The sequence below is a fragment of the Drosophila subobscura genome, chromosome J (genome assembly GCF_008121235.1).
Source record: "Drosophila subobscura isolate 14011-0131.10 chromosome J, UCBerk_Dsub_1.0, whole genome shotgun sequence".
Classification (NCBI taxonomy): domain Eukaryota; kingdom Metazoa; phylum Arthropoda; class Insecta; order Diptera; family Drosophilidae; genus Drosophila; species Drosophila subobscura.
In genome coordinates, this window is record NC_048532.1 from 18,131,411 (window position 1) to 18,149,549 (window position 18,139).

The following is an 18,139-nucleotide window of genomic DNA, read 5'->3' on the forward strand; positions in this document are numbered from 1 at the left end:
AATGGGTTAAAGTTAAAGTTCCATTGGGGCATTGGGCTAATCGGTGGCATCTGAAATAGACATTTAGAGAGCGTCATCAATATCGGAATATATGTGTATGTAGCTGATGCCTGCAGAGAGCCAAATGCATCGCCGTATGTACGTCTGTCGCCTTAAATTAAACTTAATTAAAGCAGCTGTGGGACTGCAACTGTTTCTGTTTCCTACTCCCTTGGGTTGGAACTCTCCTAAAAACCCCTTCTAATAGGCAGCTGTTTTGTGGCAGTTGCACCTGCACCTGGTGGGCCACAAACTATTAAGAGTTGTGCCCCGTTCAGCGCCATGACAATTAAAATCTTTTCCCATGAAACTAATATTTATATTTAGTTAACTTTCCCTCCCTTTTTGCCGTCCCTCGTGTAAACATTAAATTACAGACCTTTTAGTTATGCATATTAGGTCAATATTTTCGAGTTCATTAGGGGAAATTGTATATTTTATTGCATCAATCATATGCAATATGCAAACGACAGTAGCCAGACGACACACACAGACACAGAGACACACCTCCCCCGCCACAACAGTTGCACGTGTGTCTCTATCCCTATTGTGCCCTCCCAGTGGGACACAGCACCCAATGGGGGTGTCTATTGTGCCTGTGCAAATGTGTCCTGGTGTTGTGTGTCTGTGCCTAAGGGTTGAAAATTTCCAGACGGCAATAAGTGAATATCATGAGAGGCGCGACAGCTCGACTGGAAGGTACCCTGGCTATGATTTTTGTACGAGTGCTATCATATTTTATTACTTAAAAATTCATGAAAATATATTATATTGCCAACATGCTGTAAAAAATTAAATAGAGAAATTTCGGTAGTTTTTGGAATGATCAAATATCATGACAGATCTTGGCCATATCTACAGATATTTTATTACTATCAAGAATGAATAAATGGAATCAACTGCGCTTCTCACTGCCGGTTACAAGCTTTTTCTGACTTCCAATATACCCTTTCTGCCCACAAATACCTTGTAAATAAAACACAGAGGCACACACATGGAGAACGCCTGAAAGGCCGCTTTCCGGAAAATCTTGGCAAATACTAGCCGCGAGAGTGGCTGCTTGGAAAAAAGCATAGCATAAGTGATGCGCGTCCATTTTGTGCCGGCAGCTAAAAGTATTCGATGAAATTCACAAGACAAAACCAAAACAAACAGCTGGCAGGCAGTCAGAGCAAGTCGCTAGCCATCAGTCGCAGTCTTTCTTGCCTTCGCTTGTTCGTTATTCGTTTTTCGACCGGCGACGTGTTTGGACGTGTTCGTGTGCACGAGCGCGAAACTTAAATCGTAATTCGGAGTCGGAGTTCGTGGTCGAGTCGTAGTCTTCGCAAGCACCCACGCCGAAGCAGCGTCTCTTCTTGGCTTCTTGGTGCCGCCAAAAAAAAAAACATAAATAAAATTAAGAAAATAAAAAAGCAAAGAAACGTTTTTATTTGAAGCAGCCGCGCTACGCGCGCTTTTCGGTGTGTGTTTCCCTCTGCCACTTTATGTTTGATATTTTTGTACGATACATTGTGTATGTGTGTGTGTGTGTGTTTTCACTATAGTTTTTCAATTCGAAAACTTATTTTCGTAGTCTTTGCTTTTAGAAAATTTGCTCAATGCTGCCCCTCAGTTCGTGTTGAATTTAAAATATTTTCCTTTAATTTGAAAATAAGAGAATTACGAGTATAAATAAAATCCAACGACAGGAACAAGTGCGCGTGTGTGTGTGTGTTGTGTGTGTGTATGGTTGAGTGGTGCGCTGTGGTTAATGGAGAACGAATGTACTCAAATAGCAAATAAAAAGTCGAACGAAGAACGTAGAAACGATTTGATTGGCGATTAGCTGAATAATTAGCCCAAGCAATTGGCTACAATGCCGGAAAAGTGAAACAAAAGCGAATGTTTATGGCAAATGAAGACGTAAAATTGTACTTTTGAAATGTATTCAAAATATTTAGCATATTTATTCAGCAACTATTCGCGATATCTTAATTGAATGCAAATGCTGTGAATATTCATTTATTTTTATGTGCTTTATTTCTTAGCGTTTTTGGAATAATTAGCATTTGTTATTTATGAGCTATGAATTGGAAATTCTTGAAGAGTGTTTTTTATGACAATGTTTTTTGTTACTTGTTAACTGTTGGATCTACTACAAGTATTCTTCCATTTCTCAAGTACTCTTGCTCTCTTTCTTTAGACCATTCTTGCATCTAAGTCCTCCTCAATCATTTTAAAAACAAATACAAACACTCAATAAGAAATCTCTTCCTCTATTTGTCTATTTGCTTAGCCATGAGCTTGGTTTCTGACATTGCTGTATCCCTGATTATCCTATAAACATTCTTTTTGGCTGCCTTATTTAAGGCTTACTCACCATCAATCATATACATATAAACAGAACACACAATCAAACCAACTCACAAAAAAATTGTGATGTCATCTGGCTTGTTGGCGGCTTCTGCGGTCATCAGTGGCAGTCAAAGAAACGAAATTAAAAGCGAAAATGATGTGACTGTGCTGAACAGGAAAAGGTCTCGACAGCCATCCACTGACTTACTTCCAACTTCGTTTTGGAATCGACTTGCTCCCCGACTTGCTCTTCGACTTGCTCCCCGACTTCCTCCTCAACTTCCTCCACGACTTGCTCCTCGCATTGCTCCCTATTCGACGTGCTCCTCGACTCCTACTTGGACTCGTTTTGCCTTCGGTTAAACGAAGAACGAATCTCCGTTTCACATGTTGCATTTGCTTTGAAGGATATCCGTCAGCAGGCGCTCAGCAAATGAAATCATCAACAGAAAATAAAACCAACAGAACAGAAAATCAATGAAATTCTAGGGACATGCCACGTACTTTGTACTTGTAGTTTTTTGGGTTGTCGCACTAACAGAAAAAATATATGCAATTCTCGTGGCGACTCTGCGACGCTCAGACTCCCTGGCGACTTGGCCATGGCACATATACGCGTTTATTATAGTGAAGAGAAAATTGCTTAATGCACTTTACCCCCACCACCGCTGTCGTCTGCATTGTTGTCCTTTTGTTCTTTAGCCCACACTCTCTGTCCAGTCGGGTAATTTAATCAGCCAAACGCTCAATTGACGCCAGGATAGCGGGCACATAGTCGTAGCCTTGGTAACTAAATTGCTCGCAAACCGCGAGGCCGTGAGCCCTGCGTGTGACCACGCAGCCGCCCTCTAATCGTAATAGTGCAGCAGAATGACAGGTCCCCACCCCACCATAGGGGTGGCAATTACAATTTGTTGTAATTTTTATTGACAGTTTTATTTTCTGCCCATGACGTCGTTGTCGTCGGTTGTCGGTCGTTGTTGTTGCAACTGTTGCATGGGCTACCGTGCACCGCACATTGTTGCCAATGTGCATTTCCATTCGCATTCTTTTTTTGTCATTTACGAGCGATTCGGAACGTGAAGACGAGCCCCTTATGTGCTTTCCTTTTATGGGAATGACCCAATACATAGTTGCTAAATAGGTTTATGGGCTGCCGAGACAATAAAGCGAAGAAAAATGTATAACATATGCATTTTGTTTGCTTTAATTAAAGGATATCCAAATGGTTAACAAAGGGAAATAATATTCCCAGATTAAAGTATCGTATTGCGTTGACAAAACTGAAATATGACCCAAACCGAAATTAGATAAAGAACTACTCAGCGCCAGCTACCCTCCGGTGACCCATAAAATGCTTAGCTGGCATATTTCAGGATCAATTCATCAATAAATTAAGCAATTTATCAGCAGCAGCGGCAGCCATAAAGTAACCAAAAATATGAAGAAATTATGCCTGTCCCGTGTAAGATTTTTTTGTAAGGCATGCCGATGGGGTGGCAGCCAGGGAATGCCGGCACATAAAACAGGAACCACCCTTTACGGGATGGTAGCTGTACAATAAACTGGGAAATCGGAATTAAAACACGCCAGGCGTTGCCATCAATCAAGCCCAAAGTGAAATCCACGCAAAAGAGGGCCAAGACAAGCGGCAGGAAAGCAACCCCCGAAAAAGGTAGAGTGTGTCAGGGAACCACCCTTACAATGGGACATAGAGCTACAATAGATAACCACCCCAAGTCAAAGCCAAGGAAAACGCAAAGGAACTTCAAGATATCTAAGGTGGAAGAATAAACGTTAGGAATTGTGTTTTGCTGACTTACTTTTTCTGATATACACAAAAAAACACACCCGCAAGCGTCTGCTGTCTGTGAACTTGAATTTCGCAGAAAGCAAAGCAAAGCAAAGCAAGAGTACGATCTGTGCAGACTGAACGAAACCCGACAAACAACTTTAGAGTCTTACCTTACCCGTAAAACCGGCAGACAAGACACATTCTAATGGCAAACAATGGAGCCCCACAAACACACGCAAACAAATCGATAGAGCGGCAGAGCGGGGAGAGAGCGCCAGACAGCGGAAGAAAGGTCCAACAAAAATATAAGTATATAATAAAGCGTATATATGGGCTTATGTGTATTTGTATAATTTGAAACACAAAACTCGAAACAAGCTTTAGATATGAGGCAGTCGAGTGTGGCCGCAAATATATGACATCATTCGGCGTCATCAACACAGATAACCTCATCATGATCTCTCGCTGTCGGTACGGTCTGTTGTCTGCAGATCGCATTCACATTGGAATTATGTTAGCTAATTTCAATTTTTGTGCTGATTTTTCCAGAATTTTAATGTACATACATATCCGTACATATTTGTATGTATTTGTCGACATTTTGAGCTCATCTGTTCGCACATCTGCTGAGGATATATATTTTTATTTTAATGTTGTATTTTTTGTATTTCAAATCTTTTGGCATGTGGGCTAAATACACAGGGGACTGGCACCCCCCGAAAAATTCAGCACAACATAAATAAATTATAAAGTAAATATGTGCCGAAGGAAGGAAAGGAAATGAAATGAAGGCAGGGTAATGGCAATGGTTTGCTTACATTTTGATGATTATGCTTATTATTATGGGAACTTTTTGGGGTGCCACAAATGTATACAAAGAAGCGATCTTTAATATATGTAGATCCACTAACCCTTAACCTTCGTTTAGCACTCAAAATTCTAAGATTTCTTCTCTCTGTTGCAACACTCACATCTTTGCTCTCTTTGCTCTTTTTTTGTATATTTCGTAAATACTTTTTCTATATGTGTGTCAAAGCTTTTGCAAGAATCGCATGACTCACAGATATATTTTCGGGCTATTTCGGCAACTGTCATGGACCCCTCCCAATTGTACACAGTAGCTGTTTGCTCTCTGTTTGTTGCTGTCTTTTATTTATGACGCACCAACTACTCTCGGACACCCGAAACTAGGGCAAACTTTTGTGGGTTCTGTTTTGATTTGTTTTTGGCGAGCAAGCCTTTGAGTTTCCTCGAGCCTGGGGGCTTGCCAGCCATTACCATTAAGTAAGGCAGTTAAAGTGCACAAAATTTCAATGTCAGGCTGTCAGACAAGAGTGGGAGACGGGGACAGGCAGGCAACGGCGCCATTGTCAATCTAATGGGACATGGAACGTCGAAAGCGCTGCCCACGCCACAAGAGATTTGCTGGGATTTGGCTTCAAGTATCGCTGGGTAAAGAAATCTTGTGAATTACTCGAGAACATGTTAAAGTTAATGTTGCATTCGAGGAAATGTTTCCCTGTTTCTGTTTTTTTTGCCGGGCTTCGACTGTCAGGCCAACGTCAAAGCCAACTTGTAGCTACAAATGTATCCGTGTATCTCCTTTTGTGGCATTCTTGCTGGCGCTCTTGGGGGCCGGTTCTGCTGTTGAACTAAGAATTGCATTTGTCGCACAACGAAACGCAGTCAGTCTTTGCCATTGGAATTGGAAATCAAGTTTTTGAGGAAATGATTGCAATGCGTGACTTGACTTCGTCTCTCGATCGTGTCAGCGCCGTTTGGCTCCCCAAGACTCCAGCCAGAGTCTGTTGTCGGTCTTTGTCTTTGGCTTCACCTTGACTGTGGCCACTGTCGTGGCTTACCATACACTTATGGCGGCGGCAACCCACAGCGCATAGTCGCATCATCGCAGCGATGTCTCAATTGTCGGCTTGCCCGACTCTAATGCTGTTTTTGGATAGCGTCAATTAACGCATTGACTAATTAATTGAAAAATGAAATGAACCCCGACAATTACAAATCAATTAAAGGCAGACCAGCGCCAGCGCCGAAGTTTGGCAAACATTTTTCAAAGCATTTGGAAAGTCGGTTCGTACATTCCAAATGCATACAGAGTTACGAGGTCAAATGCAAATTTGTGTGGAACATTGAGTCAGCATGGGGAGGTCTATGATATCATTATTACGGCATTGTGATTGAAAATCTCAATCGAACAAACAAACTGGTTAGAACTTCAGCGAATTGCCTCTAAATTACCTTTGCCTGAGCTCCCGGCAGACTGTCCGCTAAAAAGTCTTTTAAATATAGATCTTACACCCCAAAAAATATTGCGTCAAAATAAAGAGATGATGTCACTGCTCCACATAGCGCTCTAGAGATATTTTCTGTGATCTCGTCGCTGTCGTTGTCGTTGTCGTTGCCACTGCCACAGCGGCTACTGCCGCTGGGGTCATGACACTAACAAATTGGAGCATAAATGGACAGCTTAATGGCTCTTGCTACACCGCTGACGGCAATGAAAATCAACGAAAAATTTAAATGTAATATTTTTGCAATCTGCCAGCCTGCCGGCCGCCCACCGTCTGGCAGACAGCTGACAGAGCAGACAGTGGAGCAGAATGGGAACGAGAGAACATTGCAATGTAAACTAAGAGGCAAGGCAAATGCAACAAGTTGCAAGCAGGCGGTGCGCCATTTGCAGCCAAGTGTTGGCTAGCCAAGGCAGAGGCTCGGCATCCCATGATAATCCAAACAATATGGAAATTTTTGTATTGATTTTCCTAAATGTGCAAAGAGGGTATTTGGCAAGGGGGAAGAGCATTTTGGTACGCACAGAATGTTTGTGTTAGTAATTCATAAAAGGAAAAATTGATATTTATTTATACATAGATCTATATTTAAGCTTTCTAAAACCTTACCGCCTGCAAATTCCATACATCTTCCAGGGTATCAAGCGCTTCGTTGCCACCAAGCTAATCTCCCTTTCTCTTTTTTGGACACAGAGCATTTTCCAACACATTTCCACACATTGTGTGTTCCAAAAATATCAACAAAATTGACTTGAACTTCTTTTCACTGCCTAATACTAAGGGTAAGGGGGCTGGCTGCTTGTTTGTTTTTCTTGGTTAAATAAAAAACAGGAAATCAAAGCGGAGAGAACATTTAGCTAATAGGGAAATCCCTTGAAATATTTTTCATAATTATTGGCTTGTACAATATTTTCTTTTGTTTAGAATCTGGGCTATAAAAACGGGCATGGACGTGCCATTATGTGCTTATAGAAAATATTGAAATATAAACAGAAGCAGAATTATGCTGCGAGAATATTTTCGAATATTTTCTGAATCTGTTTTGCCGACTGGCCGCAAAGACAAATTTTCTATTTTTGTCTAGCACTAATTGAGAGAATTTTTGCCATAAACTATGTGGAAATATTTCACCACTGGATTTGTACATCTGCATAACTTAACCTCCACCAGCTACCCCCGATAGTCTTTTGGGGAGCTTGGGGACTTGCGTGTGAGGCCTCAATAAATTGCTCAATCATGGAAGAATCTTTCTGGGCTTTACATTTGCACATAAATTTGTTTGTAGGTTTTGTTGAAGAATTCTCCCCAATACAAATTTCTCCCTAGGCAGAGCTCGGAGGGTCATGTTCTACCCATTTCCCCATGCACTTTCGCCGCTGCTGACTGACTCTGCGCTGCGCTGCTCTGGTGCTGACCCAATTTTCTTGCCTTAATTAATTAGCCGGCAACAGGCACGAGCCAGCAGCATATGAGGTGTACCCTGGGCAGGGGTATACGGGGGGCAGGGCTTCGCATTGCGTGTGCGCCCACCCAAACAGGGGCGTGCCCCTGGCTGCACCCCGTGGCGCGTTGTTGTTTAGTTGTTGTAAATGCGTTTCCGAGTGCATTAAATGGGGAAAATAGAAGATGCTAAGTAGTCTTGTTAGTCTTCAACACGTCCATAAATAGAGAGATATTTTTATAAGTATCTATAGTTAATATTTAAGACCCTGCTTAGCTGGCGAGCATTCCTAACAAGCTGTCAACACGTTTATGAGTCAGGGAAAAGCGGCTTTAATGTATTTCCATATCGTTTATAGTATTTCCAATGCATTGTGTCATGGCATTGCAAATGCAAATCTAGCAAACGAAGAGGCCTGAACAACAATGAATGAATGATTTACACAAAATTTTTTACAACAGCAACAAAAACTCTCTAGCGGAAATGGGCTTCATAAAGTTGCCCTGGCCAAGGTTTGGCTTTTGGGGCGTGCGATGTTGTCGCGCCTCACCTTAAAGCTGCCCCCCGCAACCCTGTCTCCCCTGCCGACACATTCGTCAATAATTCACCTACTCTATAGATTTGCGTTACGGTACTCTGCCGCATCAATCGTCCGTGAGTGTGTGTGTGGGGGTCGCTTCAATGCAATTGTAATAAACAAAACAAAACCAGAATCCAGCTACGTGCTGACAATTCCAAAACAGAGAACTTCGATACGTCACACCAGTCCACCAGTACCCCCACTACCCCTAATTAAACGTACAAATTTTATGAGGCAATCGAAGAAAAATGCCAAAAGTGTAGTCGCGTACAAGTGGCAAAGGTTTTATCCGTAATTATGTATGAGTCGCCGCTGAAAATGAATCGAAATTCAAAAATTATCTTCCGCGGGGCACAGCAAATGTCAAAAGGTGCCACGAAATTGGCAATAATTTGCATTTAGTTTGCATTTGAAATTGCCGTTTTGTTGTTGTTTTGAAATGAAAATTTGTGCGCCCATTAATGGGTGCATTGACTTGATCGCTGGGCATCAATAATGGCTGTACTTGTAGCCATAAATGTAGTAGATTTTCATTTGTATTCCCTTTTGATTTTAGCTGCATTTTTGCATACATTTCACTCACTTTCATTGGGTGAGACTGCCACCCTTGGCTGCACTTGTTTTGGGCAGACACACAGACAGCACACGTAGGCTGCTGCCCGGCCTGCCCGCCCATGTGCGGAGCCAAATTGCTGACACAGTTCGAATGGTCGCACAATTTATGCATTTAAAATGTTAATTAAGCCGCTCACAGTGCCACGGCCGGCTCGCAGTGATCGGTGGCAGCCACCATTCATGAGTTGCGCCTTTGTTGCGGCTTTTCTATTTTCCTATTGAATGCCGCGCTGTCGTCGTTGCCGTCGTGTTACGCATAATTAAGCGGGCGGCCTGTCATGCGCCGCGCTGTCTGATCGCACACCGAAGCCCCAAGTCCCCCCCGAAAATAAAAGCAATTGACCCACAATGGGTATCGAGCTGCACCACAGCGATGCAACAGCGAAGAGAGTGGCTCCGGTTGCTGTCCACAAAAGGTGCTAAGAGATCTTTGGCAACAAAGTGGCAGCCAGGCAGGCAGCCAGGCAGGCAGACAGGCCTTGGGCAAACACCGCCAATAAACAAACAAATGCAAAAGCTAACAAATAGAATTTGCACAAGGCAGCGACAGATCCAACAGATACTTATTACCTCACACACACACACACACACACACACTCGATTTTTGATTTTTTCGGCTTTGGCCTTATCACTAATTGACTTTAACACAAGTGATAAACAATCGGTAGCCATAGGCAGCCAAGACCCCTGGCTGTTCGTGGGCACCAATTGTCGTTTGCTTGTGATTGTAATTAAATTTCTATTTCGGGTGCTGCCTGGGTTGCCTCGCAGATATCTACATAATTACCGCCATGGTGGCGACGCCAACAGAGTTCTCACAGTAGTGCCCCGCAGTAATTTTCAGGCTGAGGCACAAAAAGAGCGCCAGCCAAGCGGAAAAGTTGCAGGCGAGCGTGTTGCGAAAACTGAAAAGAAAATTCAGAGCTACATTAGTACAGGCGACAAAGGTGTCGAGAGTGATATCGGTTGGGGCCTTACTTTATATCTGCTTGCCATGATTTTAAGCTTTTGTCAATGTGGAAAGGTTTATTTGTATAATTTAAAATGTGTTCAAAAGTTGCTTTGTAAAATTCCGAATATTTTTATATTTTTAATGTCAGCAACTGAAAATTCTGTAAAATATGAATGCAGAAGATATGTACAATTATTTCTTCATCCTTTTTCGCAACATATTTTTGCCTTACCAAACTTTTGCTTAATTCCCTGACGACATTTCCGTTTCCTTTTCAATCGCCAAAGTACTACGAGTACTCGTATGTGATGGCATTTAGTTAATTGCACTCTGCCGCGTCCCCACATCAGACTTAATTGTCAAACGTTGGGGATTGTTTGGTGTTGTTGTTTTTTTGCCGGTTGGCAGTTCCATTTGGTCTCCCAGCTATCCCATCGGTTGGCACGCAATGGAAAATGTCAGCCATTTTGGTTGCTAGCGCCGGCAAAAGTTTACCTTAGGTCATAAATAAGCGCACTGTGTCATAGACAATGCCCATGTGGGGCAATCAGAGGTAGTCTGACTATCCATGGTGTGTGCTTCCAGGGTGTGTGGATCCCAGCTTGAATATATTTCTATTGGATTTTACGCTTTTTTCGGGGTGTGTGTGTTTGTGTCTGCGTGCGAGGCGTTTTGTCATTAAGTTTCAAACTGAAGCTCCACTTTTTTTTGTGTGTGTGTGCTCTTCGCTGGTTACTAATTTGAATTTTTGGTCTCAAACACAGCGACAGTTTTTTATGTTGCTGCCGGCTTACGTCATGCTTTGGCTTTTGTGTTCAGCGATTCGACCTAAGCTCCCTTTCTGCTCTGTCTAATTTCAATGCTGATGCTTCAGATAAGCCAACAACTTTACTATATTTTTTGTTGTTTATATGCCAGCAATTTGTTGCAGCCATCATCCAGCTGATAAGAGATTTGTGGAGTCCCATCCGAACCCTATATCTGCGTAGATTTGTATTCGCGGGGCGTCACATTTGTCAGTTTTCCTTAGTTTATAGCTCCGATAAGACTGTGTCGAAATGAGTCATTGGGTTCTGTTTACTTGTAGATTTTCGATTATTTACTTTGTTTAGTTTTAAGTTTCGTGTTTGACCTTTGGCAAGGCCGTCAGCAGCCCTCATTGATGGGCACTGTAACATTTACATTAAAACTTAGGCAGTGCATAAATTGTAGTCTAATCAGACCTTGAGATTGATTCATTACATATTCGGTGGCCAGCTGTAGGCAAATTGCCTGGAGGAGCGCTGTTCAATTATCCGTTGGTGGTGGTGCTGCTGCTGAGATCTTGCAGATGTCTGCCTCCCAATGGGTCGCTCGTCTGCCCATCTGCTTGGCCTTGTCTGTGGCGCTGGGTTGGGCTTGTGCTGTGGGTTAGGGGGCGTAGATCACACGCAGAGTCAGTCAAATGCTGCGCTTTCTGCTCGGGGTGATGTAATTTGCGTTGGCTGACAACACAAACAACCGGTTTGGGCTTAAGCCGACAACAGCAAAACAACAGCAAATACAACAAAGAGGAATGCTAAAGCGGGCATGACGACAAGCAGATACCCCGTGATGAGGAACTGCCTAAGCGCGTTTGCCAAAATGGGTGAAAAACTGAGCGAGACATTTATGAAAAATTAATTTATTTGAGCATTCCGGTAGCCCCCCTAGTGTTGGTCCTACCGATGCCTATATTTCTTCTACCTTTTACCCACAATTTCCACCTAAGCAACATACCCTTTTTCGCTTCTGCTACCCTCTAATAAAATACTTAAGATCTTGTTTCTTGCTGCCAGCATTCTCTCTCTTTCTGTCTCTCTGCTGCGCAGCTGGAAAAAATCCAACCGCAACAAGCAAAATATTGCCCGCACTTTCCTTTGCCCTTTCCTTTCCATTTTCAGTATCATTGTCAAACTCGAGCACTCTTCTCCACTTCCACTTTAGGGCATCATCTTGCAAATTGCAATTCAGACAGGGAATGCTCCCTCGACACATGCATTTTAGTTATTATAAAGCAATTTACTTGTCGAGTGTCGAGCGGGTTTAATGCACTGTCTAGTGGTTGCATTAAGCCGCAGCACTTGCCTCTGCCACTGCCACGCAGGCCACTCTTTTCAATTCACACAATTCTTATCATAATCGCCAGTCTATATAGTTTAACTGATGATTAAAGTTGCAATGTGTGTGTACCGTTTCATTGAAAATTTAATTCAAATTGATGTCTAGGGCAGTGGCTGTATATATTTCATTACAATCGGTTTGTTGTTTACACTATGCTCGAGGTAATACCCATTGAGAGTGGGTTGTTACCCTTTCCCTAAGCAACAACTGCCTTTAGTAAAGGGTATTCCAAACTTCGTTCCCTGTCAGCTCTGCTCTGTGCTCTCCTCTTGCTATTTCGTTCAATTATTGTGTTATTTTGGTGGAGCTTCGGCTGCCGCCGTACGGCCTATTGCCTATTGACACTTGTTTATTTTTGACACCCAATTGTGTCGAACACACAAATACATATGTAGCTACATATACGCAATGCATACATCTATCTATATTTATGAGTTTGGTTTTCCACATGTTTTGTTTGCCTGTTTGGTTCATTGACAATGACGATTATCATCAATGGTTTGATTGGTTTCTGTTGTATTCCCCTCCTAATTGGGGGGCAGCCTGATGATGAGTAATATTATGCAGTAGATTATAGGGTGCATAAATAGTTTTAACCAGCTCTGACAGCTTCATTGGCAGAGGAGTGGGGTGTGGATTGGTGTGTTTGCCTTGTGGTTGCCTGCTCTTGGTATGGCTTGCAGTCTGTTGTGTGACTGTTGTGGTTGCGTGTGTCTTGCCTCCGTTTTGCATCACAGAGATGATAATAATCTTTATGCTTGCCTTTTCTTTACAGAACCCAACGCAGTCAGTCGTCTAACATGAGCAGCGTACAGCCAGCGAACGAATAGAGAGAGAGAGAAGCGGAAACGAAAACGAAAACCCACCGAAAAGGTGGCTTAATTAAAGAGATTAAACCTAGATAGTTTGTAGCAGCAACTCGAGAATCGAGGAAATGGGTTTCATAGCCGATCGCAAGCCGCGTGTCAACAAGACGTTGATTTCGCTCAAGTTTGTCGTCTTCTTTGTGATCAGCGGTGAGTAGCAGAGGAAACCCCCAAGCAAGTTCCTTCTTGAGTCTTAAATTTCCACACTTCCTTGCAGGTCTGACGGCGTTGCATGTGCTGCATGCCACCAAGCCGCTGCTGCTCGGCCTGAACTTCTCCGAGTATCGCACCATCAGCATCATTGCACCTTTTGTGTCCATTTTGGGTCCATTGATTGCCGGTCCCTGGGCTGATCGTTTGGCTGCACGGAATCCCAATACCTTTGGCCGCACTCTGCGTGTGCTGACGGCCGTCTTTCTGCTGATTGCAGCGCTGATCTACTCCTTCCTGTTTGCCATACCCGAGGTCAGCCGCTCGGATGCCCACCAGCCGCAGGTCAGCTTCGGCTGCGACTCCAGCGGCGCCTTTCTGTTCCAGGAGCGGTGCGGCGCCAATGCCAGCTGCAGCCAGTGGGACCAGAAGGAGGGCAGCATCAATCTGACACGCTGCACCTACAGCTGCCAGAATCCCAAGCACTACGAGAACATGTATCAGGTGTGGCTGGCGGAGGTGCCCACCCTGGCCCCATCCACGGAGCAGAGTTCAGAGTTCGAGTACGACGATGATGCGACCAGTGCCGTCACAGAGAGTCTGCGCTCCAAACGGGAAGTGGTGGACTCTGTGGATCCCGATCCCGCGGACAGTGCGGGCATTGAGTTGGTCAGCGCCGAGGCGGCACGTCGTTCCATTCGACAGACAAAGACGCCACCCAAGAAGGTCTACGTGCAGCCGCCACATTTGTGCATCACGCAGCGCAACTCTCTCGGACAGGATGTGGTCAATCGCTGTCATGCGTACACCGAGGATACGACGAGTGTTGTCATGCAGGCTGTCATGGGTTCGGCAATCAGTCAGGAGGAGAAGAACGAAGACTACGAGGGCTGGTGTCAGTATCCATTGGGTGAGTACCAGCCCCAAAAAATTATTTGAATTGAGTCTTTAATGTTTCTTCCTTTACAGAGGGCTTCCAGTGCCACATACCCGAGGAGCAGGTCAACTACATGAAGGACTTGAAGAACGGCACCAACTGCAAGCCCATGGTCGAGTGTCTGGTGGTGAATCCCTACCACGATGACAGCGTACTCTCCAACAGTGAATGCGTGAATGTAAGCATAAAGCTTCTCCCAGATATCCCTTTTTAATGGCAAATCTTTCCTCTATCGACAGACCACTGGCAGTGTTCAGGATACGCTGGTGGGCTACACCATCATTCGCCTGCTGGGTGACATCTTCCCCATGGCTGCACTCACTCTGCTCAACACTGCCATTGTGATTGCGGTGCGTGAGACGTCCGAGGGACGTGGCGAGGTGTGCCGGCAGTATGTCTGGGGTGCCATTGGCTATGTGCTGCTCTTCTCGCCGCTGGATTTGTTCTTCTTCCAGCAGGAGCCCAATCAGGATGCCGCTCTGGTGGCTTTGATCATATTCATTGTGTGCTTTGTGCTGGGTGCCATTGTGCTGCTGTGTGCCTCGCAAATGCCGCTCAGCCCGCCCGAGTGGTGGTGGCATACGAAGACCGGCATGCTGGTGGTGCCAATGTCTGCCATTCGTCGCTATAGTCCCGAGATTGTGGTGCTCACCCTGGTGTCCATTCTGTTTGGCACTTTCTGGAGCAGCATCCACAGTTTCCTGCGCTGGACCTTCTCCGATGTGGATGCTGTGTGCTATGCCGGCCTGATCCTCGTCCTGGTGCTCTTCTTCAACGTGGACAAGTTCATCGAGTACTGCGGACACTCGAACATATTCATTGCTGGACTGGCCATCTATGTGATTCGTTTTACGGCTCTCAGCGATGCCCAGACCCAGTGGTTGACCATTGTCATGGAGGCCATAGAACCGGCTGTCATTGGCCTGATTTGGATCACGATTATTCTGTATATGCGTCATGCCATGCCCAGAAAACTGACGGCCACTGGACAGGCCATCGCCGTGCTGGCATTCTTCGGATTGGGTGAGTTTCGGCAGCAGCTGCAGAATTTCCTGGATTTTATTGACTTATTTTTTCCACTTGCAGGCAAAGGTTTTGGTGCTCTGATCGGCCTGGCGCGCGATGAGAAGAATCCCAAGCTGGAGGCCTGGCAGTGCACCTACCAATGGCTGGCCATTGTCGCCTGCATCGTGGCGCTGATTTACTTTGTGATCTACAACCTGATACTTGCGCCGCGCTGCACCGCCAAGCCGCAGCACTCCGAGGAGCTTATCTCAGGATCGGCCTCACAGAATCTAGGCGCCACCTCACCCGGCAATGGTGCCAGCAATGGCAATGGAGCGGGCAATGGTGCTGGTGCTGGTGCCGCACTCAATGGCAATGGAAATGGCAGCTATTCACCACTGCGGGTCTACCACAACGAGAGGGGGAAGAAGGGACAATTTAGGTACTAAGAGGGAGATGAAATAGCTGGATGGGGTTGCCCATCCAACTCGAATCTCGCTGCGAATTCGAATGATATTCTTAGTTTATAAATGTGTACACCACGCCTACTCGTCCTCCTACACGCCCGCCCCAAACCCAGGCCCGCTTGAGGGCAACACTGCTAATAGTTTGTAATGCATATTTTTGCTAAGTGTATACACCGTGAGAAATGAAGAACAATACAGAAAATACATAAACGAAAAACCACACACAAAAAAATAATAATAAAAGAAAAGCAAATGAACTTTTTTATACATAAATCGCATGTAGAATTTATTTAATTTTTTGTTATTTAATGCAAACTAAGCGAGTTCATAATTTTTAATTAAAACAACATATGAAAAAGCAACAATTAACTGCCCCAAAACTTTAATTGCAACAATAGCCGCCACAGAGAAACATAAATGTACCTCCCCCGCCATCATATGATATGATATGGCTCTCCCCGCTGCCGCTCTTTGAGGGATGGTTACAAAAGTAAAGGCATCAATTTTTAATGATACATTTTGCGTGATTTAACTAAGCATAATGCATGATGATGCGAGTATAAATACTATAATACAATACAATACAAATACAAATACAACATACTCGTAAATGTAACAATAAAACAGAAAATGTAATTATACAAAAATATAATTAATGGTAATTAAATGTTTTCAAATTAAGCGTAATCACTGCTGAAAGGGTTTTGTTTTATGCTTTTTTATGCCCGGTACTCGTTAGAGTTGAGTTACACAAAGAGCTTTAGAGTTTCAAATATTCATACATAGATTTGCATTTAAAGATTACAAGATAAGAAATCATTGCAAACAGACGCGCAGCTACATAGAGAGCCAAGCAGAAATTCATGTGCATACATATGTACACATGCAAAGAGAGAAGGAGAGCAAAAGATCTGCACTGGTTTCTTCTCTTTTACTTTTTGTCCCTTGCTGCATTTGCTGTTCCGTTTCTCACACACAAGAAGAGATTCGTTTTTGCGCAGCTTCAACTTCCCTCTCTCACCACATATAAATGCAGGTAAAAAATCACATTCCACTTCTCCCCTTTGCATGCTTTGGCGGCGTAGTTTCTAGAATATTCCATGCTCCCCTTTGTCACCTACCACGCTCTCCTTATGGTTTGCGGTGATTCTACTCCACCTCCAGACAAAAGCCAACCGCAGGTACGCATCACTTTCCCCTTCTCATCATTCACCGTTGCAATATCAAGTGGTCACTCATCAAGCGCACAAAAGTTCGCTCTCTTGGTGGTTGGAGAGGGTGAACGCAAAAGACAAAGTCAAATGAGAGAGCAATTAGGAAGAGAGCATGGAATGTTCTAGAAGCTAAGCTTCCCACGCATTTCAATCTGCGCCGCTCTTTCATAATTTTTCGGACGGGCAAAGCGCGTGGTTTAAGTCAGCTCCGCGTTGCGGGTCGCGAAAATCGGTAAATGGATGCAAAATCCTACGGGAAAATTGTCGCGCAGTGGTGTAGTGTTGTGGTGCAGTGAAGTGAAATTTGCAGGAAAGTGAAGTGAAAGTGAAATGTGCCGTGAAGTGAAAGTGTACAGTGAAGTAGTGCAATGAAAAAGGCCCAAAAGTGCAAGAAGAAGTTCCAGATCCACAGAAGCGGCATCCGACGGCAAAATGGCAAGCAGCGGCAGCGGAAAAATTGGCAATAAGTGAAAGTGAAATGGTTGAAGTGAAATAGTGCAGTGCAGTGGGGCAGTGACCACAAAGAAAAAGGCCCAAAAGTGTAAGTGTAAAAGTTCCTGATCCAGAGAAGCGGCATACAAAAGCAAGAGCGGCGAAGGCGAAATAAGTAAATAAGTGAAAGTGAAGTGCTAAAAGTGTAATTATGCTTATTATGTTATGCATACATATTTTTTTTCGTGTTATCACGTGATCTCCAGCAATTGTGTATCAGTGTGTTTGTGTGTGCAATTAAATCAGAAATAGCGCAAAGCTGCGTCTCTTTCCCACCCCAAAATCCAATGTGAAGAAGCGTAGAAAAGCAATAAGAAAGGAGAGAGTGCAGCGTGTCGACGCTCTCTCGCTCCAAGTGTCACATTACATGGCGAGGTGAGGTCTTGGTGATCTCACTCTCTCTCGTGGGTGCTTCCCCACGAAATTCAGTCCTGTTATGCCTCACCTTATATTAATCTAACCAAAATGTGCGCTCCAAATAAAATGTGCTTGGAATTATTTCAACTCCTTTTTTGTGCTGGTGCAATTTCAAATTCGTTTCGTAAATCGTTCTTTCGCAAATCGTCGCAAAATCGCTATTTCGCAAATCCGTTTATCGTTCCGAACTAACCACGATATCGTCGACTTCTCATGTGTGCGGAAGAGGAGCAGCAACTGTTATTGCCCAAAAGGTAAGGGAAAACAAAAGAATGTATATTTTAATTCTTGGAGAAATTAGTTTTAGTAAAAGAAAATCTCCAAGGATATAAAGGGGCGACATCTGTAGAGTGCTTTCTGCGTAAGCTTTCTTAGAATTTATTT

At 43.9% G+C, this 18,139-nt stretch overlaps 1 protein-coding gene across 1 annotated transcript; it reads left to right on the forward strand.

Annotated features, from left to right (window-relative positions):
• The first annotated feature begins 1,264 nt into the window (after positions 1–1,264).
• LOC117893748 lies at positions 1,265–15,867 on the forward strand. Its single transcript, XM_034800484.1, has 6 exons — positions 1,265–1,499; positions 12,983–13,223; positions 13,291–14,133; positions 14,193–14,338; positions 14,400–15,183; positions 15,247–15,867. The coding sequence occupies exons 2-6, from the start codon at positions 13,142–13,144 to the stop codon at positions 15,612–15,614; spliced, it is 2,223 nt and encodes a 740-aa protein (XP_034656375.1). The 5' UTR covers positions 1,265–1,499; positions 12,983–13,141; the 3' UTR covers positions 15,615–15,867.
• The last annotated feature ends 2,272 nt before the right edge of the window (positions 15,868–18,139 follow it).